At 37.7% G+C, this 25025-nt stretch overlaps 13 protein-coding genes across 13 annotated transcripts; 6 read left to right on the top strand and 7 right to left on the bottom strand. All coding sequences in view use genetic code 12, as the record gives it.

The window, feature by feature from the left end:
- Positions 1 to 1200: 1200 nt before the first annotated feature.
- SPAPADRAFT_51973 (uncharacterized protein) lies at positions 1201 to 5121 on the top strand (the record flags this gene model as incomplete). The annotated part of the gene is made up of 1 exon (XM_007376743.1): positions 1201 to 5121. The coding sequence occupies one exon, from the start codon at positions 1201 to 1203 to the stop codon at positions 5119 to 5121; it is 3921 nt and encodes a 1306-aa protein (XP_007376805.1).
- An 898-nt stretch (positions 5122 to 6019) lies between these two features.
- Positions 6020 to 8607, top strand: SPAPADRAFT_68010 (uncharacterized protein; the record flags this gene model as incomplete). The annotated part of the gene is made up of 1 exon (XM_007376741.1): positions 6020 to 8607. The coding sequence occupies one exon, from the start codon at positions 6020 to 6022 to the stop codon at positions 7286 to 7288; it is 1269 nt and encodes a 422-aa protein (XP_007376803.1).
- On the bottom strand, positions 7445 to 8488 carry SPAPADRAFT_142674 (uncharacterized protein; the record flags this gene model as incomplete). Its single annotated transcript, XM_007376742.1, has 1 exon — positions 7445 to 8488. One exon carries the CDS (start codon positions 8486 to 8488, stop codon positions 7445 to 7447), a length of 1044 nt encoding a protein of 347 aa, XP_007376804.1.
- A 47-nt stretch (positions 8608 to 8654) lies between the features above and the next one.
- HRT2 (putative methyltransferase) lies at positions 8655 to 10481 on the bottom strand (the record flags this gene model as incomplete). The annotated part of the gene is made up of 1 exon (XM_007376739.1): positions 8655 to 10481. The coding sequence occupies one exon, from the start codon at positions 10442 to 10444 to the stop codon at positions 9116 to 9118; it is 1329 nt and encodes a 442-aa protein (XP_007376801.1).
- On the top strand, positions 8689 to 9066 carry TOA2 (transcription initiation factor IIA subunit gamma; the record flags this gene model as incomplete). Its single annotated transcript, XM_007376740.1, has 1 exon — positions 8689 to 9066. One exon carries the CDS (start codon positions 8689 to 8691, stop codon positions 9064 to 9066), a length of 378 nt encoding a protein of 125 aa, XP_007376802.1.
- Positions 10482 to 10942: 461 nt separating the features above from the next.
- On the bottom strand, positions 10943 to 11224 carry NHP6A (high-mobility group nucleosome-binding protein; the record flags this gene model as incomplete). The annotated part of the gene is made up of 1 exon (XM_007376738.1): positions 10943 to 11224. The coding sequence occupies one exon, from the start codon at positions 11222 to 11224 to the stop codon at positions 10943 to 10945; it is 282 nt and encodes a 93-aa protein (XP_007376800.1).
- Positions 11225 to 14618: 3394 nt separating this feature from the next.
- SPAPADRAFT_62617 (DNA damage-responsive RNA polymerase-degradation factor) lies at positions 14619 to 15440 on the bottom strand (the record flags this gene model as incomplete). The annotated part of the gene is made up of 1 exon (XM_007376737.1): positions 14619 to 15440. A coding segment is annotated over one exon (511 nt), but the record flags the coding sequence as incomplete, so codon positions are not given.
- Positions 15441 to 15818: 378 nt separating this feature from the next.
- SPAPADRAFT_155983 (putative tubulin tyrosine ligase) lies at positions 15819 to 18021 on the bottom strand (the record flags this gene model as incomplete). Its single annotated transcript, XM_007376736.1, has 1 exon — positions 15819 to 18021. One exon carries the CDS (start codon positions 17984 to 17986, stop codon positions 15890 to 15892), a length of 2097 nt encoding a protein of 698 aa, XP_007376798.1.
- Positions 18022 to 18095: 74 nt separating this feature from the next.
- TIM12 (Tim12p) lies at positions 18096 to 18638 on the top strand (the record flags this gene model as incomplete). The annotated part of the gene is made up of 1 exon (XM_007376735.1): positions 18096 to 18638. One exon carries the CDS (start codon positions 18174 to 18176, stop codon positions 18477 to 18479), a length of 306 nt encoding a protein of 101 aa, XP_007376797.1.
- A 127-nt stretch (positions 18639 to 18765) lies between these two features.
- FBA1 (fructose-bisphosphate aldolase) lies at positions 18766 to 19960 on the bottom strand (the record flags this gene model as incomplete). Its single annotated transcript, XM_007376734.1, has 1 exon — positions 18766 to 19960. The coding sequence occupies one exon, from the start codon at positions 19931 to 19933 to the stop codon at positions 18854 to 18856; it is 1080 nt and encodes a 359-aa protein (XP_007376796.1).
- Positions 19961 to 20919: 959 nt separating this feature from the next.
- Positions 20920 to 22000, top strand: SPAPADRAFT_62613 (peptide alpha-N-acetyltransferase; the record flags this gene model as incomplete). The annotated part of the gene is made up of 1 exon (XM_007376733.1): positions 20920 to 22000. One exon carries the CDS (start codon positions 20969 to 20971, stop codon positions 21515 to 21517), a length of 549 nt encoding a protein of 182 aa, XP_007376795.1.
- Positions 21971 to 23967, bottom strand: SPAPADRAFT_62612 (uncharacterized protein; the record flags this gene model as incomplete). The annotated part of the gene is made up of 1 exon (XM_007376731.1): positions 21971 to 23967. One exon carries the CDS (start codon positions 23949 to 23951, stop codon positions 22821 to 22823), a length of 1131 nt encoding a protein of 376 aa, XP_007376793.1.
- POL30 (proliferating cell nuclear antigen) lies at positions 21999 to 22778 on the top strand (the record flags this gene model as incomplete). The annotated part of the gene is made up of 1 exon (XM_007376732.1): positions 21999 to 22778. The coding sequence occupies one exon, from the start codon at positions 21999 to 22001 to the stop codon at positions 22776 to 22778; it is 780 nt and encodes a 259-aa protein (XP_007376794.1).
- Positions 23968 to 25025: the final 1058 nt, after the last annotated feature.

The following is a 25025-nucleotide window of genomic DNA, read 5'->3' as shown; positions in this document are numbered from 1 at the left end:
ACGGGTGAATTTTTGCGTTTATGCAGTAATTTATCAATAGAATATATATCTTCCTTTTATCAATTATATCTTATATTGTAAGATAGCAAGATAAGATCAAAAAAAATTCGAAACTACTACGAGATGACCAATATCGATTATCTTGTTCTTGCTAGATCCCATTTAGGAAATCAACGTTTTTCCTCGGAGATTCTGTTTTATTTTTTGAGATCCATAAAAAAAAATTTTTTTGTTTTTTTGCAGCATCACGCACGCTTAAATAATGCGCTGCAAGAATAAATTTCTCTGGATGACAGTTTTCTAGAAAGGGTATATTGAACCGATCATTCCGAACGTCGTCTATGCATGACAGAACGTATCGATTATTTTAACGGTTATGAATCTGGGGTTTAAGGAACATGGGTTTATCCGTTAAGTTGATTTCAAATTATAGCTAAGCGTTCTAGGATATTCAAAAATACATTACATGGATTAACGCTTTTGCCCCATACCATAATAGCTTTAGTTGGAAGTATAAAAATTGTATTATTATGTTGGTGTACCACATATAACTATTGTCAATTCCTTTCAAAAGCAGTATCCGGTTCCGCTTCTAAAATTACTTTCCAAATGACCACCACACTACACGTCATCAATGGAACAGTTTAGCAAAAAAATATTATTTTTTTTTTCCCGTATCTTAAAAAAATTCTTGATGATCAAGGTGATGCGATCTAAAAATATCGTAAGTTTCTTGTGGCTAATGATGTAGTTTCTTGCGGAGAGCAGCGCATGCAGCAATCATTCCCTGCAAAAGTCCTTGGTGTACAGATTATATTTCTTTCCTGACTGGTTACAGATACTATTTAACCCTTGATAGGTATGCGAGAATACAAAGTAAACAGTCGAGTCCTGGAAATTTATGATAGTTCGATGAATCTAGCACGATTATTACTTTGTTATGTCCGTGGGGACCGATATGGCGTCCGCATTTTTTTATTTTCGAGAATTATGCACCCTAATAATTTTAAAAATAATACTAATATTTGAGGCTTGTCATTGCACCCATGCATGATTATTCTTCGGGTTCTGCTCTGGCTTAACGGAAAGTTTCGATGTTTATATATTTAGAATTAATTACTTGATAATATTCCTATTCTTTATATTTATTTATTCTTAGTTTACACTAACTTTACTTATAAAACAATTAAACCATATACAATGCTACGATATTATTACTTTTGTTATTTGCTAATGCAAATGCTAATACTTGGTTTGTCAGCTGCCCAAGAAGATACGTTGACTTGGCTTCCGACATTCTCCTACAGCACTACGGAGTGCTCCTTTGAATTGATAGACAAATGTACCTACAACTTTGGATCTATGTCTTCCAGTAACAATTTACCCCAGTTGATGACTTTTGAATACAAGTACATACAGAATGTAATTGGCAGCACGGATTTATATGAAGTTATGATTGAATTTCAAATTCAGCCTCCTTCAATTAGTGACCAGATCTTGCGAGAACTTAGTTTTCAAAACCTTCAAACTCCTGATGATTACCTTGATAATCCCAAGGTTGTTTCTGACTTGAGATCAATTCTGCCTTACCACTTTTTCGTCAAATGGGTCATGCAAGCTGAACCTACAGGAGATAGAATTTGCACAACTCCCTTCCTGGTGAGGTATGAATGGACTAGGGATAGTCCACTTCAACAGCGAGATACTCTAGTGGCCGAGTACTTCCATTCATGTAATACTGGAGATTATCCACTTCAATGCTGGGTTCCAACATGTGGTGATATTGATTTTACATCAGAAATTGAAGCAACCACTGAGGTAGAATTATCTGAAATTGAATCATCTGAACCAGAAGTTATAGCTTCTCCAGCTACATTAGAGTTACCAAATGAACTATTACCATCGCCAACTAGTACTTGTCCAACCACTTGGTCTGATAGATGTACAATTGTTCCAGCTCAACCTGGTGGTTTTGCTCCAACTATGAAAACATTTAGCTTCATTGAAATTAATCTGATTATGGATGACTACTACGAAGTGTTTGTTGAATTTGAACTTGATGCGCCTTTATTCCCAGTTACAATCTTGGAATTCATTGACTTGAAAAATCTTATCACTCCATTCAACTATCTTACAGACCCATACAGAATTTATGATAGGGCTGCTGATGAAAATGTTCTTGCTGACTCACCTTATCATTTCTTTGTTCGTTGGGCTATGCAAACCCAGATACTCGATGGACAAGTTTGTACAACACCATTCCTGATTGAATTTAGTTGGAGAGATGGGCAATCCAAACCTAATAGCGGACCGACTTCCAGTTTCAAAGCTACTTTCACTCATGATTGTGATGGCATAGATACTCCTAATTCTCCACTTCAATGTTGGGCTCCTGAATGTAATGATGCTGAACCTTCGACTATTGAAACTTTACCCGAAGGAACAATTGAACCTACTGAATGTCCAACCCATTTTGAACTTGTTTATAGTTGTGATTACCGATTTGGATCAAGCAGCTTACAAAATGATGAATTCCCAGCCTTAAATACCTTTAACTTTGAATACATTAAGATAGTAGACGAAGATTTGTATGAGGTAATGGTTGAATTTGAAATTGATCCAAACAAGTATCCTATGAGAACAATCGAACTGATTGTTGTTGAAGGTCTCATCACCCGTGATTCATATGTCAGCGATCCTCTTGTTCTTTTCGAAAGAGGTAGTATAGACAAGGTTGGCGATTCGCCTTATCACTTCTTCATTAACTGGGTCATGAGGACTAAGAATATAAATAACTTGGCATGCACTACTCCATTTAAAGTGGTGTATAGTTGGGATAACTCTGTTGTTGCTCCTTATGGTCATGGATGCCCTGGTGATAACGGTGGTGTGTATGACTATCCAATGCAATGTTGGCCGAATGATTGTAGTGAAGATCCTGAACCTACTGATGAACCTACTGATGAACCAACTGAGGAACCTACCGAGGAACCTACTGATGAACCTACTCAAGAACCTACCGAGGAACCTACTGAAGAATCTACTGAGGAACCAACTGAGGAACCTGAACCAACTGAGGAACCAACTGATGAACCAACTGAGGAACCAACTCAAGATCCTGAACCTACCGAGGAATCTACCGAGGAATCTACTGAGGAACCAACTGAGGAACCTACTGATGTACCTGACCCAACTATTAAACCCTTAACCATTAAAATGTTACTAGAAGGTATGGGTGAACCAACTGCTTTCCCCACATCATTTAGTCCAGAAATTTGTAATTTCAATTTTGGAGAAAGTAGCTCCCAAAGAGCCACAAATCCACCATTGCTAACTTTTGAATATATTTATATTGAATGGATAGATGACGATTACTACCAGGTATTGGTGGAATTTCAGATTGATTCTACATATCCAGTACAATCATTGCAGCAGATATTTATTGATGGTCTCAAAACTCCCGACTCGTATATTAGCACCCCACTTGTTATTTTTGATCGAGATGTTGTTAACAAAGTTGGTAATTCTCCTTACCACTTTTTTGTTAATTGGATTATGGAAACTCAAAGCGTGGAGGGATTGGCTTGTACTACCCCTTTCACAATTAATTATATTTGGGATACTTCTGTAAGTGCTATTTATGGGCATGGATGTGAAAACGATAATGATGGAATTTATGACTATCCAATTCAGTGCTGGGATGAATTTGTTATTACAACAGTTGAAGAAAGTTCTACTGAACAGGTTTCGACAGAGATTCCTAGCTCTGATGGTCCTCTATCTGATTCTACTACCGAATTAGAAGATCCAACAACTACTTCAGAACTTCAAACTGAAACAGAGTTAGAAAGCGAATATTCAACAAACTTAGATGTGGATTCTACATCTGAACCAGAAGAAATTACCACGGTTTACGAAGATGAAGATACTACCACCGAGGCGGATGTACAATCTACCAGTATCAATGAAGAGGACCCCGAATCAGATACAACTGAACCAGAGCAGGGTACAACCGAGGTGAGCCAAGATACAACTGGATATAGCGAAATAATAAGTTCTACAGAAACAGAAGAGGAAGTAAGTGTTGAAACTACAATTGAAGTAACAGAGAAATCATCAATAACCGAAGAGGGAACAACTACGTCAGAAGTGGAACTTTCAACAGAAGAATCATCTACAGTTTATGAGGTTACCTCATCAGAGGATCCTGACACTGACGTTTCATCAACCCCCGAACACCAATTTTCCACTTTACCTGAATATTCATCTGAATTGGTATCTGAATCTGAAACTCAAACAGAAGTTCTTACAGATGAGACTGAGATAGTAACAATGTCCACCGAGGATAAACTGACAAGTGGAGAATCTACTACGAAATCAAATGTAGTACTGCCTACAGAATCCTCACATGAACTTTTCACAGAGACAGAAGTCTTGAGCGATCCTGCTAGTGAAGAAGAAAGTAAAGTTTCTGAAGATCCGATTACTTACACTCCTGTAGAATCATATACAGAAGTGCCATCTGAGGTAGTTACTGATACAAGATCCACCTCTGGACCTCCTACATCAGCTCCCTCAAGAGTTCAAACTACTATGGTCATTAAATCAATAGACCCAAATCCACCACTTCAAACGAAAACCTGGACTGAAACATTTACAACAGTCAGTGTTGATCCATCACATCCACATATATCCATAACTTTGACAAGGACTTTAACATCTACTTCTATTGTGCCACTGACTAATTCAGCTGTTGCCATGGAAAGCACAAAATCGGAGAATACAAATACAGAAAGAACAACCGAAATCACACACTCTGGCTCAGAATATATCTCTTCCCAATCACAAAATCCTTCTGTTTCAGTTACTATAATATCACAATATTATTCAGTTACAACAATTACCCCTGTGGAGCAGACCACTAATGTCTCGGGTGGAAAACCAGATGTTTCGCAACACGAAACTATTCCAGATGAACGTCCTCATGCTACTGCTACATCTTTGGGGGATGAAGACTATCCAAAAGAATTAATTGGTGATTTCGAAGATTCAGGCTCCATTGTTCGTTCAAATACCTTTATCTTATTCCTATCATTCATTTCTTCTGTGGTATTTGTTTGAAGATTGAATTCTTATCTGTATATCTTACACTTTTATCATAATTACTCTAAAACTTTATATTGCCATTTTATAGATCAACTGTGTTGTTTTATAAAGGATAAATTTATTTAAAACTTAAATTACTTTTATGTATATATTTTCGCTGCTAGGAAACTAGAAGACAGTAACTCTTTTTTTAAAATATCATCAACTCTAAACTGATTGCAGTTAACCTGATGTTAAATCTTCATTCAGGATTATCAAATTTATTGACTATATTTAAGTTAGCATGTCTTGATATAGAATTGAGGTTTGGTGATTTCTAGCTGGTTATTTAAAAGTGACAAATTTGTTTATGATGGGGTTCCTTTCTATAACACACAAATTGTATGTATTAATGACAAGAAATTATTTTTTTTCTATTCAACTTGACCTTAGTACAAACATCAGAATTACATATTGGGTATCTTCAATTGTTTTAAGACAACAAAACATTTGACATAACGTTTTATCTATTAGTGAACAAATAAAATTGGATAATTGTTCACAATAATTCATTTCTATCCTGTATATCTTTTCATTATCTTTAAAATCAGCAAGTTAACCGTACCTGTTGTTTGTTTAAAACTTTTGTTTCTAGTAGTGGTACTCTGTTGCTAGAAATCCCGTATAAATAAAAATGTTGGGTCCTTTCAATATGGGTCAAAGTAAAATATTCTAGTTGAGTTAAGATATTCTGGATAATTCTTGCCTTAATTGGTGGAACAGCCTAGATGATTTCCTTTCTTGATATGGCGATTTTTTTTTGCAGCAGCAGCAACAGCAGCAGCAACAGCAGCAGCATCAGCAGCTCTATAGTAGGATAATATAAAAGTCATAATCACAGTTTTTCAATCAAACATTTTGGGTGTTTGTCAATATGAAGTGGTTTTGGAAGAAGAAATATAATGGGAGATTACCATTATTACCGATGAACTTCTCGGTGGAGATATTTTATGAAATATTTAGTCATTTGAATCAATTTGATATTCTTCAGGTTATTCTTATCAATAAACAATTTTATGAATTAGGGATAAGAGAATTATATAAATGTTTATTAGTCGATAATGGAACAGATAGATATATCATTAGTCAACATATGCGTACTTCATTTACTACAAAATATACTATAATTGATGGTATACAACTTTTCAAAAAGAAGGTTTTTAAGCGGAAAAGAATGAAATTTGTTCAACTAGTAATTTTCCGTAGAGATACTTGTTTAGATGCAATTTACCAGGATATGATTAGGAAATATCCTTGGGTTGAAATTAGAATTATGGATCCAGATTTTATGTCGGATAAGGGTCCATTCTATACTAATCAAAAACTAAAACTTCAAGCGAAAACTTTGACCAGATTAAAGATTGAACCTAATCTATTTATTAAAGTTGAAGACGACAATTATTCAATTATTGAGTATGTTATTAACACTACTCCTACTCCAGTATTGTTGCTGTCAATTCCTAAGCTAAAACGATTGGAAACGCTCTGTATACTTGATCCTCAGCTGAATCATCTCATTACTGACCTCCAATCTAGTCAGTTAAGTGATATTTGTTTAAAAACCTTAATATTGAAAGTTAGCCTGATCCAATTATCTAGCCTCGGTGAGATATTCAACTTGACCACAATCACAAAGTTAAAACTTGAGTTTACAAAAAACGTTGCAGCACCATATGAGGAGCTAAAGACATTAACTAGTAATTTACCAAGGCTTAATTCTATAAGTATAAATTGGCGTTTTACCAATGCAGTCATCATTATGGATTATTTGGTGGGTAAAAATATTCGTCATATTAGTGTAAAGACCAACGAAGAAATTGATTATTCATATTTAAAGTATTATCCCACCAATTTTATGAAGCACCAACAATTAATTTCATTACATTTATGGGGTAACCCTCCAACTCCGCCACCTCCAGTCAAAACTCGTTCCCGATTAATACTGTGGTTTTCCAAGAAGGAAACTCCCTGTGATGATTTACATACTAGCAAGATCAATGCTATTAGAGGTTTTATAGACGGTGGTTTTCCAAACTTGAATCAGATTATACTTAATGGTTGGTTTTTTATGATTACAGGAAAAAGAGAGGTGAAGCTTGAACACTGGCCAAATAGTCATATGTCATGTATTTGTTGTTTTTGACTTTGAGAATGCAGATGAACTAATAACTTCCATAAAACTACCGTTGTTTGAATAGTTGCAAAATATTCTTTTATACACCAGCAGTAAAAGTGCAGATTAATTTAGAACTTGCTAATAATGTGATAATCATTCCTAGATATCTATTCTATGTATACTCTATCCAATATTACCACCCATATTACCAGCACCCTTTGGATTATCATCTTTCCAATCATCCCATCTTCTTTTTTCCAATTGAGCTTCGTCATCTTCTTCACTCTCATAATCCTCATCCTGGGGTTTATCTTTAACTTCATCCTTCATTAACTTACCATGAGACAATTCATAGTCAAGATATTCTTCCACTGACATTGAAGGTAAAACTTGTCCCGTACCAAACACCTTATCCTTAAGACGCTGTCTTTCGGATGTAATTGTAAATGGTTGAAGTATTTTACCTGATCGAGACACCAATTGAGATATAGAAGTAGCTGTAGTAGGTAAAGTTTCCAATTTGGTTGTGAATCCATAGTCGTTTTCTCGTGTAGGTTCACGTTTATCTTGAGCAGGTGGTGGTGGTGGTGGTGGAACATAGTTTGGTTTAGACTCCAATACTTTCAATTCTAATGCGTTGGACACAATTAAACTATATGCTTTTAATGCGTGTAATTTCAACTGGTCAACGAATACTTGACGCACGATCTCCTCATCAAAATGTTCAATTTCGTCATTATCATCGTTGTAATACCTATCAAGTACTTCTAACTTTGAAGATAATTCTCGCTCTGCTTTATAGTTGGATATTTTCTCTTCACGACTTATACTGGAATGGTTGTTAATTACGTTATCTGGACTTTTCTTAAATAGATCTAGTTTATTCTGTTGATTCTTATCGAGGATTTGGTAGTTGCTCAACTGCTTCAAAAACTGAATAAGCTGACTATTACTTAATTTCAATATTGTAGACCGATTTTCCATTACCAATGCGTTTAAAGTACCAAGATAATAATCAACATTAAGAAATGTGATATATGATGTATTTAATTCACTCAACTGTTCATTGTCGGTGAATAATCCAAGCTGATGAATTAGGTTGGAGATTAACTGAAATTCCTGTATTAATGTGACAAGCGAAGATTGATTCACTGGCGTTGCATTTGTGAGTTGACTATACGCCTTGATTGCTTGTCTATACCGTTGTCCTACTGTCAATTGCTCCATTATGCTATCATGAATGGGGGGTCTAGTCTTTTCTGTATTTTGTAGGGCATCATCTAAAATTTCTGTCTATATGGTGGCATTTCCGATCACGTGATATTTAATTTGGCCAAAGCAAGGGGAAAAAAGAAAACTCAAAAACGACAAAGTCAAAAAAAGAATGGCAAACGATTATTAATGTTTCTTTGCTGTTGTGTGTTAAGATGAGTGCACCAGCATATTATGAACTTTATAGAAGATCTACCATCGGAGTAACGTTGACAGATGCGTTAGATACGCTTATTTCTGATGAACGAATCCCACCACAATTAGCCAACAGAATCTTGACCAATTTTGATCGAATTATCAGTGATTTGCTTAAACATGAAAGTAATATAGCAAAATCGAAGTTGACATTCAAAGGTGATTTGGATACTTATAGATTTTGTGACGATGTGTGGACTTTTATTATCAAGAATGTGTTGATTAAAATGAGTGATGTAACTGGTGGTGGCTCTGGTAATGACAGTGTTGATACTGAAGTTCAAGTTGAAAAGTTCAAGATTGTTGCTTGTAATTCCAGAAAAGCTGGCGAAATGTAAATACGAGTTATGTTGTATATATTTAGTTCTATTATTATTTATTGTCAATCTATATTCCTTGATTGAATGAAATAACTGCCCATTTACCGGAACTACTCCAAAATTCTCCAATTTCATTGCCCATGTTCTTGTATTGCTCAATCAACTTTTCGTTTACTCCTTGAGGTAAACCAACAACAACATCAGCTTTGCATGTTCTTAATGAAAGAACTGGTAATTTCGAAGTGGCCAACTCTTGTAATGCGGTTTTGAATGGGGTAGTCTTGTCCCATTGTAAATCACCAGTCAATTTCCTATAGTTTAAGTCTCCTTTGAAAATAATCAAATTTGATTTTAAAAGCTCCTTGTACACTGGGAATCTGGGAATGGACCAGTAATTGTAATCCAAGGTCCAGAAAGGATCGTGAGTTATAACAATCTTACCCAGTTTGAAATAATTTTCAATCTCGTCATGGACTAACTTAATAGCTTCAGGTTCGTCTTTGTGAATGTTTGGATAGAAGCTTGGATCTTGCAATTGGTTGAGCAAATCTTGGAAATCCTTTGGCATGGTATCACTAACAAACCATGGAATTTCCTTGCAATGTAAATGTACAGATTCAGCTAATTTTGTGTCGAGTAAGAATAATGAAAGAATTAAATCAGCAAACAATTCAAACCCAGAATTGTCCAAAACAATATCAATTCTTTTGCCTGATTGACTAGAATAGTGTTTCCAAGCCTTGGATAAGTCATTAATCAAGATGTTTTCTTCATTCTTTTTTCTGACTTCAGCACCTTGTACAGATTTGATATCTTCCAATGTAATGTTACCAGCTAATAACGACAAGTCAGTAGCATTACCCCAAAGTGAAATGTCAATAAACTCGTTAAATAACAATTCAAGAGTTTCTTGATCTTTAACTGATTCCAATTGCTTAGAAAGACTTTGGTATCTCTTACATAATTCCAACACCCCGAATTCACTCAGTTTAAAAGTTTGAGTTTTCAAGTTTTGAAAAACATCATAATTTTGCCATTTGAATTCAACAAAAATCACATTGATGAATTGATAAAGGTAACATTCAAGGTATAACCAAGGACCAGTCTGCCAAGTAACCTTCTTGACCTTGTTACATTCTTCAAGACTAGTGTTATAATAAGCTAATTCAGGAACCAACTTGACTTCAGTGTCGGTGAATTCACGAACCACTTCATCGTTTTTGAATGCAGTTAAAAGATTGTTCAATCTGGACAAGATTTCCGACTTGCCCGGTTTTTCACTGGCTGATTCGACATCTTTAATGGCATCCTGAATGATTGTTGGCCAACGCTTATGAATTGTTGGATAAGCGAACGACTTTGGATCGTCATTGTAGTAAGGCAATGGTAACGACATGATGTGTATAGTATAGTGCTTGGAGTGAACGAACCTTGGCAGCACTGGAAATTTTAGGTTAGATTTGTTCTACGAGCGGTTTGACACATTGTTGAGCCACAACCGTAAGGAGGAAGGAAAAAAGAAGTTCCATCCACGTACTAACCAAAAACGAAAAAAAAAAAATGCGTGTACTATGCTAAGCGTGTGTTGAAGATAACAACAAATGTTTGCTGGCCCCGGGGGGTAAGGGGGGAGTTGGGAAGGGGGATTAGTTCAATTGATGTGCTAACTAGATTTGTATCAATGTGTCAAAGAACCTAAGTGAATTGTTGGCAATACAACATTGTTAAAATACAATTTATTATATCTACTATCAATTAATAATAACAAGTTCATTCAAATTACTTATATTTAAAACAAAACAATAAGAAATAAAACATCAAGTAAAGGATTATACACAAACTTTCAACATATAGTATACAAAAGTGTTCTTAAATAGCAAGACTATAGCAACATTTAGTTACCGTTTCTCTTGGCATATTCAGCCTTTTCCTTCTCGTATCTCTTCTTGTCAGTTTCAGCCTTGTTTTCGTAAGGAACCTTTTCGTCAGCAGTTAAGGCCTTCCACTTTTCACCTAACAACTTACCAACTTGACCAAAGGAGATACCTGGGTTTTCAGCTCTAACAATGTCTCTGTTTTCGTTAGCAAAGAACATGTAAGCGGAAAGAGATCTCTTTGGAGCATCTGGATCCTTCTTCTTTCTAGTAGCTTTTCTTTTTTCAGCAGCGGCAGCCATGATTGTCTATAATAATGTTAGTATAAAACCAAAAAAAGAAAAAGAAAAAGAAGAAAAAACCCCCTAAAAAGAAAAAAAACTTAGTATGAACTTATTGCAACTTATATATGTATGTCCCACAGATGCTAGTATCAGAAAATAAAAACCACAACAAATTCTAATGTAAACAAAACAAATAATCAAGACAATGAAAAAAATTCGCGTCTTGATTTTTAAAATCTCCTGCATATAATTTGGGCTTAACCAAAATTGTGAAATTTGTATGCGGTTTTTTTATTGCACTTTTTTTTTTTATTCGTTCAGACCTTATTTTTTTCCCGAGGAGGATTCATTTTTCTTCTACACACTCCCAAACCGAAAAAAACATCCCAAACTCAATTTCCCTCCCATTTCACCAAATTGAATTTGGAGACCATTTTCCCAAAAATCTCTCTGGCTCAACCCAATTGCTTGAAATAAATCCAAACATTGTCGTTTCTCATTTATGGTGTACTCTTGATAACAGTGCAGACTACTTCTGGTTTGTCTGTTCAACTGAGGTTGCTTGTTTTTTTCGCAACCTCAATTTTTCGTTATCATTAAACACCAAAGGAATGAAGCTAACGAGATGAATAGGGGTTAAAAAGTCACCAAGGGGGGACAATTAACTAGTAGACAACGCAACGTCATCATGCTAATTTAATTGTGTTGAGCGGCAATTGAAAGTTTGGCAAATTTTTTATCTTGACAGTGTGTCCGATATCACCATAGTAAAAATATAGTGTACTATTAAAAGGGCCTAACATACAATTTTGTGTGGTAATAAGTTTGGTGTAGGAAAAAATGTATGTAAATTTTTGTTTATGAGGATTTTAGTTAGTAGTAAGATATTTATAGTATTTGGCAGGCTTGCTTTTCTCCTCCCCCCTGTACTATAATATTTGTTAGTGCTGACATTTACGCGCACCCCACCCAAATTAAATAGGGAGGAAATTTACTTAAGAGAGAAAAAACAAAAACAAACTACCAAAAAAAAAAGAACCACCCGAAAAAAGAAAAAAATAATTACCACCGTCCGCCTTTGCTTTTTTTAGGTTAAGCCAGATTTCCGCTAAAAAACTATATAGCCAGAATTTATCTAGATATGGTCATTATAATACTATCACTAAATATATGGTTCTCTATAATCTTTTTTTTCCAATTTTTTTAACTGATTATCAACAAACTTAATTATTCCACTCAAGTACCAATTTACTACATCACGGTAACACTAGTAGAACCCAATTTCTTTAGATTTGCTCTGGTCTTCGACTAATCTGACCCCTATGACTTGCTTCCTCGTGTTTGCTGAGCAAATTTAAAAAAAAAAAGTATCACGTGCGCTGTCATCATGTGACTGTGGTTGGCTGCGAAAATCGGGAAATTTTGACGAATCTGTGTGTGCCCATGGTCATTGGTGAGGGGGAGATAAATGGTTCGATTTGTAAGATTACCAGAAAAGTTTAGAGGTAATTGGTTTTGTCGGATGTTTAATTAGTCTTGATTTGTTCTTATTTGGTATTACCGGTTTAGCAAATTTAGATTAATTTTAGTAAAATTTTCAAAGAATTTAATAAAAAAAAATTGCAACAAAGATCTCATGCAAGTGATTACTGCCACAACAATAGTGAAAAAGACGTTACTGAGATCTACATTCTACAATTATAACCAAAATTAATTACCCTCACGCTGTATATAATTTTTTTAAAGAGATACACTATATAAACAAAATATAAAACACATTACATCGCTAAACGTTAATATTAATAATAAACAAAAATAACAAGACGTACATCAATCATCCATTAAGAAAATACTTTCTTAGTACCATCCTCTATATTGAGCGGAATCTTGATATCCATATTGTGGATATTGTTGGTAGGCACCGTATTGAGGCATCATTGGTTGTTGAAGAGGAACTTGACCTTGACCTTGTTGTGGTTGTTGACCCTGTTGTTGAGCTTGTTGACCCTGGGCTTGTTGAGCACCTGGTTGGGCAGCAGCAGCAGCAGCAGCAGCGGCAGCTCCATCTTCTTGTGGCTGTTGTGGTTGTGGTGGATAGCTGTAGCCTGGATATCTATTGTTGTATTGGTTAGCATTGTAATATTGTTGTTGTTGACCAGCTTGACCTTGACCTTGTTGTTGCTGGTTACCAAATCCATTGCTAGATACACTGGCTTGGGTGTTGGCACCTTGAACTTGTTGGGTGGTTTGTTGACCTTGACCTGGTTGTTGTTGTTGGGTACCTTGTTGAGATTGTTGAGGAGAACCACTGAATCCAGTAGATGCTAAACCACCAGTGTTGAAGTATGGGTTGTTGTAGTAGTTGTAGTAGTATGGGTAACCAAATGGTGCTGGGATTTGTTGTTGTTGACCAAAGACGGCAGCAGCTGGTTGTTGCTGTTGTTGCAATGGGGTTTGGTTAGCAGTTGGACTTTGATCAGAACCAGTGGTACCAGTAGCACCAGTAGCAGCAGCAGCAGCAGTGCCAGTGGCTTGTTGGCCATATTGACTGTAGGCGCCAGCAACACTGGTAGCAGCATGAGTACCGGCTGGGGATGCAATACCTCCTAAGATTTGTTGATTGTATGCACTGTAATCAACACCTGGGTATCCACCAAATTGAGCACCTGGTAAGGATTGACCAGCTTGTTGAGGATATTGTTGTTGTTGGAATTGACTGTAGTAATCATATTGTTGGGTTGGTTGTTGGCCAATGGCTGGTTGTTGAGTAGCTTGTTGAGCTTGTTGTTGTTGTTGCTTATTGTATCCACTTTGGTAAGCATTTTGTTGGTATCTATTTTGAGATTGTTGTTGTTGCTGTTGTTGGTTGTATAATCCGTAACGTTGTTGTTGTTGTTGTTGAGTTTGTTGTTGGGCTTGTGGTTGTTCGACAACTTCTTCCTTGACTTGCTCAGGAACAGCAACTGGAGCTTCAGTAGCAACAGCAGCAGCAGCAGGGGTTTCTTCCTCACCTAAAGATAATGATCCAAATGAAATACCAACATTGTTGACTTGTTGTTGAGAAGTAGATGGCAATACAACTTGTGGTTGAACTGGAGCAGCGGCAGCGGCAGCTTCGACAACTGGAGCAGATACTGGGGCAACCTCGACTGGAACTTGGTCAACAATTTCCGAGACAGGAGCTTCAACAACAGGTTCAGCTTCAACAACAACAACTTCTTCAACTTGTTCGACAACAACTGCTTCTGGTTCTTGCTTCTTAACAGCAGGCTTGGCTTTTGGCTTTGGCTTAGTCTTTGGTGCAATTGCAGAAGCCCATGAGCCTTGTTTGAGTTGAGGAATAGAAGCTTCCTTCAATACAGGCTTGGATTCTATTGGTTCTTCTTCAGGTTGTTCTTGTTCTTGTTCTTGTGGTTGTTCTGATTCTTGTTGTTCTGGTACTTCTTCTTGTTCTTCAGGTTGTGCTTGTTGTTCTTCTTCTTGCTTTTCTTCTTCTTGTGGCTGTTGTTGTTCCGGTTCTTCTTCTACAATTTCTTGTTTAGGCTTATCACTAGACAAAGCAGAAGCCCACGAATTAGACACAGGAGATGTAGATGCAACAGGGGCAGTGGCGGTTGTGGAAGAAGAGACTGAGCCAGCAGAAGTAGGTTGGGATTGTTGTTGTTGTTGTGTAGTCTTTTTTGGCGCTCTTTCTCTTCTTGGCTTTGGACCGGCATAAGGACCTTTAGATTTAGATTGTTTGGATGATGCAGTGTTATTAGCAGGAGAAGCGTTGTTGACTGGAGATTCTTGGTCGTCCTTGTGTTCCTTCTTCTTGTGTTGTTTTTCCTTCTTGCTTGGTTCCCACTTGGAAACCTTATTATTAACAATCAAATCAATGACAACTTCCAAAGAGTTGTCATGTTCTTGCAACAACGATTGCAAGTCTTCCGATTCCCAGTCAGGGAACATCTCCAACAAGTTGGTCAATTCAATTGAAGGGGTATTGAATCTCTTCAGTTGATTCTTATAAATCTTTCGTTGTTGTGTCGACATTTATATATATGTTTTTTTTGGTGTATGTATGTGAAAATATGGGTGTGGTTCTAGATACAGATTCGATGTAATGATGCGATAAATCTTGTAGTAGTGATGCAACCCAGTTAGATGGTGTATTATATAGTGACGGGGGGATAAAAACTATGATGGTTTAGTTTAAAAGTTAAATGGATGATTTGTCTTTTTGAATGATGTTGTTATGAACGAACGAAAAGAAAAACTTGAACTTTTGCAAAAATTTTTGCCTTTCTTTGGAAGTTGACCAAAAAAAAAAAAAGAAAAAAGAAAAATTTTCCGTGAAATTTGGGCATGAATACACTACCGGCACGTGACGTGGTTTACGGCATTGGTAGCAGCAATTTTGCAGCTATTGTGCAATGTGCTGTGTTCGGTGTAGTGTGTAGTGTGTTCCGTGTAGTGTGTTCCGTGTAGTGTGTTCCGTGTAGTGTGTTCCGTGTAGTGTGTTCCGTTTGCTGTGTACCGTTTGCTGTGTACCGTCTGCTGTCTACTGTGTGCTGTGTGCTGTGTACCGTCTACTGTCAAATGTCTACTATCTGCTGTCTACTATCTGCTGTCTAGTGCCTGCTCTCTACTGTTTATTGTCAAATGTCTACTGTCCGCTGTCTACTGTCTACTCTCTACTCTCTATTGATCCAACACTTCAACCAAGGTACTGTCCGTGACGTCATTTCCATCTCCACGAATCATAGGATCAACAACTTCAGTGATTACTCTGTCAAACAATTCATAGATTAGCTCCTTCAAGTCATCCCCAGTTTGCTTGAAATCAGGATATGAATTGACTTCTAACAAACTGACCGAATGGTCGTCATTAACCAAGAAATCAACACCAAAAATCTCAATTGCATTAGCTAACGGCTGAAAGTTCATCTTGTCGACACTGGTGGCTGCTTTAAACAACTCCTTCACAATATCGCAAATCTGCTGAAATATAGTCTGTTTCTCAGACTCACTGACACCATCCAACTTCCAGAACGGCACAACCAACGGGTCTTCTCCTTGTAAACAGGTATTTGTCAAATGTCCCGCCATTGATATTTCATCCTCTTCCTCCTCAGGCAACTCAAACGGTTTATCGGCAAATAATGTAAGAATGTTCTCATACACGAAAACTTGCAAGTCCCCCTTACACACAACATAAGTACGCAAATGGAATTTCTTGTTGTCATAACTGGGCAATAACAATGGACTCGATTTGTATTCTTGAACTATGAAATGACGTAATTGTGAAAGGATAATTCCATTGTTGTCCTCCGCTTCTCCGTTTTCGGCATCTCCATCTTCATCTTCATCATCGCTTTCTTCTTCAAACGAATTGAAGATTTCTTGCAATTGGTCCAATGTTCTGAATATCCTAATACCCTGGCCTTTGTCACTCATACTAGGTTTCAAGATCCATACTTTATCACCTTGATTTACTTCGTCGCGCAATTCGTAAGCGTCATCCAAGGCATCATCCAAGAACTCGGCGTAATCAACTTCAAGTTGATAACTTTCGGGGACTGCCTTGGCCAAGATAGACTCTGGATGTTTAGTAACGTAGTGATGAATCGTATTGGCAAGATAATGCTTTCTAATCAACGCCTTTCTATAAATATATGAAGGGAGGATATAATTTGAATCGTGGATCCTGTCAAGATCTATATCTTCATATTCTCCATAGTGGAATATCTTTGCTTGGCTATTGAGTACATCACGGCTTGCAGTTATGTTATAGCCTAGTTTCTTGAAGGGTTCAACTAATGGGTTGTAAAGGTATGACTCTTGAGGTATAGTAATAAGGAAACTCTTATCACTTGTTTCTTGTTGTGAATCTTCCAATGTGATTTCGCCCAATTTATCAACCATGGCAAACCCAGCTTTCAATGGAGTAACACTGATACCTTCATCCAACAATACTCTGCTATCAGTATGTGCGAAATCCTTCATTCCATCCTTGTACACCTGCTTGAAGTTAGGACTCCACAGGAACTGCAATTGGCCCTTCTCGTTAGGTTCAGCCACGGGCGCATATATCGACTTCCAAGTATTTTTTAAAATCGGAGCGTAGTGAATCTTGGTGCTTCCCAACTTCAAAGAATCAATCAATGGAACATTGATACTAAACAAGTCGATCTCTTCGCTCGCTTGCAACTCGGCATACAACTTCTGAATTAACTTCACGGAGATCTTTGCCGCCTCTTTCAAAATGTGGAAATCGTGATCCATATTGTTAAATGCATAGCTCACGGCAATCGCCTTGACTCCATGTGTTACGGCTTCCATGGCCGCACCCACGGTCCCGCTGGCCAAAATGTACAAATTGCTGGAGTTCTTACCGAAATTAGGACCACTAATCACCAAATCGATCGGCTTGTTCTTGGTGTGGCTGTACAAATGATGAATTCCAATATCGGCACACGCAGCCGGGGTGCTATTTATCAAACACCATTCTTGATAAGCTGGGTCATTGTGGTACTTAGTTTCTGGACGATTGAATGGACCAAGATAGCTGTTAATCTGATCCGTGGGGGCCGAGGTGGAGTGGGTAGTGTAGATGTAGCTGGCACTAACTGTCTTACCGGCAAAATGTGCTTTACCAATCCAGGAGCGTTGCTGGTCCGGGATCACAATGGATAGATCCCAGTCTGTAGAGGAGTTTATTTCATCAACGAGGTATTTCATGTAGGGACAATGATTGTCGTTGAGCGGGCCATCATCGTTGGTTAAAAGGACGTGCATTGTTTAGGATAGCTGGTGTTTGTACTTAGTATGGGAGAGGGGGAGGGGGGGGAAGAGAAAGAATGTGAGTTGCTGCTGCTTCTGAAAATTTAGCCTGCTGCTCGCAGAGAAAAATTCTCCACCAAGATCTGAAATGGTCACTCAAATAACGAACAACTACATCCCACACTGAGTTTACACTTACATCATGTCGCTCTTTCTTGGTAATTCCTTGCAATACTCACAGGCTACAGTAGATCCCGAAAAGTTGAAGTTGGCAGAGGTGCAATTCACAGCTACTGCCCATACATTCAATAAGCTTCTTCAATCCTGTGCCAACAAGTGTCTTGTTCATGAATACGGCGAAGGTGAATTACTGAAAGGTGAACAAGAATGTATTGATAGATGTGCCGCTAAGTATGTACGGGCTAATTTTCTAATTGGGAAACATTTCCAAGAACAAAGACTTGATCCTATGAGCTCGTTGGTCAATTATGAGATATATAGGAAGTGAAGTTGCTGGCAAGCTTGAGAAAAGAGACGAAAGAGAACATAACAAAGACTGTATATAGATGTGGTTGTACATTAGCATAATAAAGATAGTAATATAAAGAGAGTTGTAGGTTGTATAAGCTGGCAGAACAGGTTCTTCGCGACATCCGATAAATCTTAACCGGCCCCCCTCTCCCACACACACACTCACACACACTCACACCAACCTGCCCGGTAGTCAACGGGCAAAGGTTCGCGACATACACCTCAGGTGATTTACAAAGTCAAATGACTACTTAGAAGAAGGTAAAAATAATACAACTCGTGAACCTGTCAATTGATCACCCATCATATATTAAAAAAAAAATACAATCTACTCTAAACATTAAAGAAAACTTATAATTGGTTCTTGGTGTGGAAGATATTCAAAGCTTCGGCGATTCTGGCGCTCATGGTCTTTTCACCTTCTCTAACCCAGACTCTTGGGTCAAAGTACTTCTTGTTTGGCTTGTCTTCACCGTCTGGGTTACCAACTTGACTCATCAAGTAGTCCTTCTTGTTTAAAACGTAATCTCTGATACCAGCCAAGTAAGCGTATTGACAATCGGTATCCAAGTTAACCTTGACAACACCGTTCTTGATAGCAGTGTCAAATTCTTGTTGAGTGGAACCAGAACCACCGTGGAAAACCAAGTACAATGGGTGGTCAGACTTGGAGCTAATTTGCTTCTTGGCATAGGCTTGGTGGTCACCCAAGATTTCTGGTCTCAAGACAACGTTACCTGGCTTGTAGACACCGTGAACGTTACCGAAAGCAGCAGCAATGGAGAAGTTTGGAGAAATTGGAGATAAAGCTTCGTAAACCTTGAAAACGGTTTCTGGGGAGGTGTACAAGGCATCCTTGTCAACATTTTCGTTATTGACACCATCTTCTTCACCACCGGTGATACCAATTTCCATTTCCAACCATTGGTTCAACTTGGCCATTCTCTTGAAGTACTTGGCACAAGTAGCAATGTTTTCGTCGTCGGTTTCTTCGGAAAGATCCAACATGTGGGAGGAGAACAATGGGGTACCGTTGGCAGCGAAAAATTCTTCATCAGCTTCCAACATACCGTCGAACCATTGCAACAACTTCTTGGCACAGTGGTCAGTGTGTAAAACAACTGGGATACCATAGGTTGGAGCAATGGATCTGATGTAGTGAGCAGCAGCAATTGACCCAGCAATTGAAGCCTTTTGATCAGTGTTGGAAACACCCTTACCGGCAAAGTAAGCAGCACCACCTTGGGAGGTTTGTAAAATGATTGGGGACTTGTTGTCTCTGGCGGCTTCCAAAGCAGCAACTACAGTGGAGGAGGAAGTGACATTGATAGCTGGGATGGCAAAACCCTTAGCTTGAGCGTAGTCAAATAAATCTTTGACGTCTTGACCGTAGATAACACCGGATTTAGATAAAACTGCTGGAGCGGACATTATAAGTTGCAATTGATTGAATTGTATAGAGAGAAAGGGAGAAGAAGGCGACAAAAAAATTAGGGAGTGAGGAGATTTCAAAAGATATTTATACAACGAACAATCTCCAATAATAAAAATGATGCTTTTTTTTTTTCACATTTATTTTTTAGTCTCTCTCTCTCTATTTTTTTTTTTTTTGAACTCCTCATTCTCGCTCAAGCCGTCAGGTGCAGACCAAAAAAAAAAAAAAAAAAAAAAACTCCGAAAGGAACACATTCATCCGGGATTTCACAAACATAAAATATTACTGGCAGAATCGGTAGAAAATTTCATAATGTAACAAATTTGATAAGGGAATTGCATAATGTTGCTAAGCATAATGTTACATTTTTCAATTGCTCAATTGTGAGGTTTGCTGCAGCTCAAGATATAGCTATTTAGCTAGAATATATGTAGATGTATGTGTCCCTCCCACCCCCAGATTTCAATAATAACTGAAATAATGGAACTACCACCCGAGGCATAGCGGCACAACAATGGCCTCATGGCGGAAATTTACTCCAATTGAATTAATTATATAGTTTTTCATTCAATTGTGTAAGCATAAATAAAACCAAAACATCGTTCCGGGGGAAAAACTTCCATACAAGCTTAACCCGGAGGATTTCGGTAAATCTTGGATCTACTGCGTTGGCCGGTGACCCTATCCCCGGAAAACCGCCCAAACAGACAAACTTGACTAGCAATGCGTTGGTTCATAGTAATAACCAACACAAACAACCACACAATTGCTTCGTCACATGATTTACGTTGCACGCACCTCTTGAACCGTTCGTTTGTGTAACTTACAGATCTATTACCGTTGAATGGACAGACGGAACAACTCAGTTGCATCAAACAAAATTACGTCATGTGACTCAGCGCAAATGGAAGAACAACAAAAAAAAAAAAACAGAATTAACGCTTAGTGAAAAATCTCATCAGTTGATTAACCTCAAACCACCATCTGTGTAAGTTACCTACACGTGCTGACACGCAAAAAAAAAGCACCCAATGAGCAACCTCCTAAGAACAATCAATAATCTAACGTATCATCGCTTCGATATAAACGATCAAGATGAATTCAAACAGATATCCAAATTAATAGCGATACATTTATCTGAACCTTACTCCATTTATGTCTATTGGTACTTCCTAAACAACTGGCCCCAATATTGTTACACCGTGAAAAACGACAAGTCAGTAATCATCGGTGTTATAATATCCAAAATTGAACCCCATCGAGAGGTGAGAATGCGTGGGTATATCGGGATGCTCGTGATTGATCCAGAATACCGTAAAATGGGGATTGCATCAAATTTAGTGAAATTAACTATTGAAAATATGACTCAGGATAATGTCGATGAAATAATGTTGGAAACCGAAGTAATCAACGAAGGCGCATTGAAATTATATGAAAGCTTCGGGTTCTTAAGAACAAAGAGATTGTACCGTTATTATTTAAACACTCACGATGCTTACAGGTTGATATTACCATTGACTGACAAGGCTCATACAAGAATTGCCTTTTTACCTCAACTTCCACAAGAGCAAGTCACGTGATCGCACCACGTCAGAATTGCCGTGACAAACAATTGTCATTTTTGCATAGAGATTATGACAGGCATTGATAAATGTGCGTGTCGTGCACGTCCGGGGTGATTGCGATATTGCAGCTACTTGGAGGCAATTGCCATCACTGTAGAGTTGTACATAGTTATCGTTTTATAGTGCAGGATATATTATAGAATGCAACGGTGCTTTCACTCACCAAGTAGCATGGGCTAGCATACACTATAAGCTTAGTGGTTGACTCATACAGTACAAGAATAGACATTTCACAAGAGAATGTCATCTCGTCTGTCCTAGTAATTTGCAAACAAGGCTAAATTAAATTTCAATACGCGTGTTCTTAAAAAAAATTCATACGCGTAATTTTATTTTTCTGTCGTTGCCCTTTGTATAAAACCACCAGAATTCAGCAATTGAAAATTCTCGTACTTTCTTTTTCCCACTATACACACATAATACAATACACTACACCATGCTTGAAGGTAAATTCGATCAAAGTACTTTGTTAAAGAAGATTGTCGACGCAATTAAAGACTGTGTCAAGTTATGTAACTTCAATTGTACCGAACACGGTATCACCGTCCAAGCCGTGGACGACTCCAGAGTTCTTTTGGTCTCCTTACTTGTTGGCCAAACTGCCTTTGACGATTATAGATGTGACAGAGATATCACCTTGGGTATTGACTTGGAATCCTTCTCCAAGATTATCAAAACCGCCAACAACGAAGATTACTTGACCCTCATGGCCGATGACACTCCGGACTCCGTCCACACCATTTTCGAAGATAAGAAGAAGGAACGTGTTTCTGAATATTCCTTGAAATTGATGAATATCGACTCTGAATTCTTGAAGATCGACGATATGGAATACGATTCCGTTATAAATATGCCAAGTTACGAATTCGCCAAGATTGTTAGAGATTTAAAGAACTTGGGCGAATCCTTGGTTATTACTGTTACCAAGGACTCTGTCAAGTTCAGTTCTGAAGGTGAAACTGGTAACGGTTCTGTTGTATTGAAGCCATACACTGACATGGACAAGCCAGATGAAAGTGTCAAGGTCACCTTGGACTCTCCCGTTGACTTAACTTTTGGTTCTAAATACTTGAACGACATTATTAAAGCTACCAGTTTGTCTGATGTTATAACTATCAAGTTGGCCGACAAGACTCCAGCTTTGTTTGAATATAAATTGGACGCTGGTGGTTATTTAAGATTCTACTTGGCTCCAAAGTTTGATGAAGAAGATTAATAGTGTACTAATAATATAAAATATACAGAAATTACAAAGCGTCTAGCTACTCTTTTTATCATGCATTTCTTTCCCCCATTTTAACAAATCTCGTTTTAATCGATCAGCTCGAACAATTCCATTTCTCAAATTGGTCAAGTTTTTGATGTACTCATGCTGTCTTTGAATACTAACCTGAAGATAGTTGATTAAATCATCTTTCAATAATTCATTCTTATCTTGTGGGGCGTTTGGCTCAAGTTGACGACTTTGGAATTGTTGATATCGCTTTAATGCTTGCGGAAGGGCAAAGAATGGATCGGTCACCGAGTCATCGTCCGACTCTTCATTAGCTTGTTCCTGCGGTTCGTTTTGTTTCTCGGTCTCTTGCTTGACTTGTCCATTTTCAGAGGCAGGCCTAGGCGCAGGCTCAGGCGCAGATGCAGATGCAGATTCAGGTGCAGCATCACTGGTAGTAGGTTCAGGGCCAGCTACAGGATTAGTAGTAATCTCCTTGGTAGTGTTAGCCAGGGAACTTCCATCCACGTCTAAACCATGATCATAATCAGGCAAGCCAATGTTTTCTTCCAATAAATAAAACCAATCTTCGCCATTCAACACTTGTAATAATTTATTTAGCCAATTCAAATTTGCTTGTTCAATTTCAATCAACTCAATCAACTCACTAGCTAACTTGTTAAAGATTGTCAGTTTGAACGTTCTCAGAATTGCTGGATGAGTGATTATTTCCGAGGGGTGATTCAATGGAGCTAGGATTTCATTGATTCGTAATTTCTTTAATGGATGTTGTTCATATTCGTCACTATCGTATTCGTCGTCGTCTTCATCTTGGTCTGCTTCGTCGTCGTCGTCGTCGTCGTCTTCACCCTCTTGTTTGTCCTCATCTTCCTCGCCTTCGTCACGATAATATTGCTGGTTCCATTTTCGTTTATTCCTGGTATTGTCAGTCTCAATGACATCGTTACTCAAAACCAAATGTTGTACCCCATCATATTCAACCACTTTGGGATGTAAGGAATCCAATGATAGAAATGGATTGTTTAGTTTGTATCCTCGATTACTTGTAGGAAGATAAGTATGGTCACCGCCTTCATGTTGTTCCTGCTCGTGTGAGTGTCTAAGCAAGGCTTGTTTCAACTTGCTTATTACTTCTATAGATGTATTGTCTAACATAGTGATGTGGGTGTGTAAGGCGGGTGTTATGGAAGGGGTCTCTTTTTTGTTTTTAAGAAATTTTGATTGTAAAGGTTCGGTCTACTCTTCAATAGTATGCAGGAATACACACCAAAATACACGACCCCCAATGTAGTTGTTCCGAGATTTTTCGCAGCCAGCAAGTGGGCCATAACACGAACCAATGGTATTAGGAACCGAAATAGCCAGGAGGCAGCGGTAATACATTCAGATATCGCCTAGTCAGAACGAGTGTCTCTATTTGGCTGGAGAAAAGTAGGGACGGAAACTCTTACAACATATCCTTACGACTGTTTAACTATTTTTAACTACCTTTAACTACTGTTTTTAAAAAAAGCACAACATGTTGCTGCTGGAAGTATTTATTAATTGTTTCTGTTGATTTGGGGGGGGGGGGGCTTAGTCTATCCAACGACGCTTGCGTAAAGTTGAATCCCATTTCACTCTGGATACGCTTAAATCTAAACAGACTAATCCGCGAGTGACGACAATGCCAAAATATTATAGAAACCAAGCGTTTAGGAGGGAAGCCAATATATACATATACATATACATATACACATACACATACATATACAGATAGATAGGAAACACCAATCGGACCCCTATTTCATCGACTATTAGTAATTCTATCTCATTGATTCCCTTCATCGCAGGAGTTGACACATTAGAATTAAAGTCAATCAAAGAAAAGTTCAAATAAAAATACGTTCAATACACTAGTATAGCTACGGCAATGACTCCATTTGTCATTTATACATCTATCAGAGTACTACCGTGAGATTCTCCGTCTAGGTGCAGTTACATTGGAAATTGTAAAACTTTTGAAAATAGCACCAGGGCATAGTAAAGTATGGAATGTCCAATTTATATAGACCAGATCATGACTACGGCTAACCCGATGATATATCTCATATCGAAGAAATCAGAACCCTATTGTATAGGGGACACATGCGTCCTAATTTGAACCAAATTGTATCGAAAGAATATTATGACATCATTTAATGGCATGTACCGGTGATCTACATTAGCACTTGTGACAATCCATCGTTC

The sequence above is a fragment of the Spathaspora passalidarum genome, assembly GCF_000223485.1.
Source record: "Spathaspora passalidarum NRRL Y-27907 unplaced genomic scaffold SPAPAscaffold_6, whole genome shotgun sequence".
NCBI classification, from domain to species: Eukaryota; Fungi; Ascomycota; class Pichiomycetes; order Serinales; family Debaryomycetaceae; genus Spathaspora; species Spathaspora passalidarum.
The sequence above is the reverse complement of the archived record's forward strand: the minus strand, read 5'-3'. Positions and strand labels throughout refer to the sequence as shown.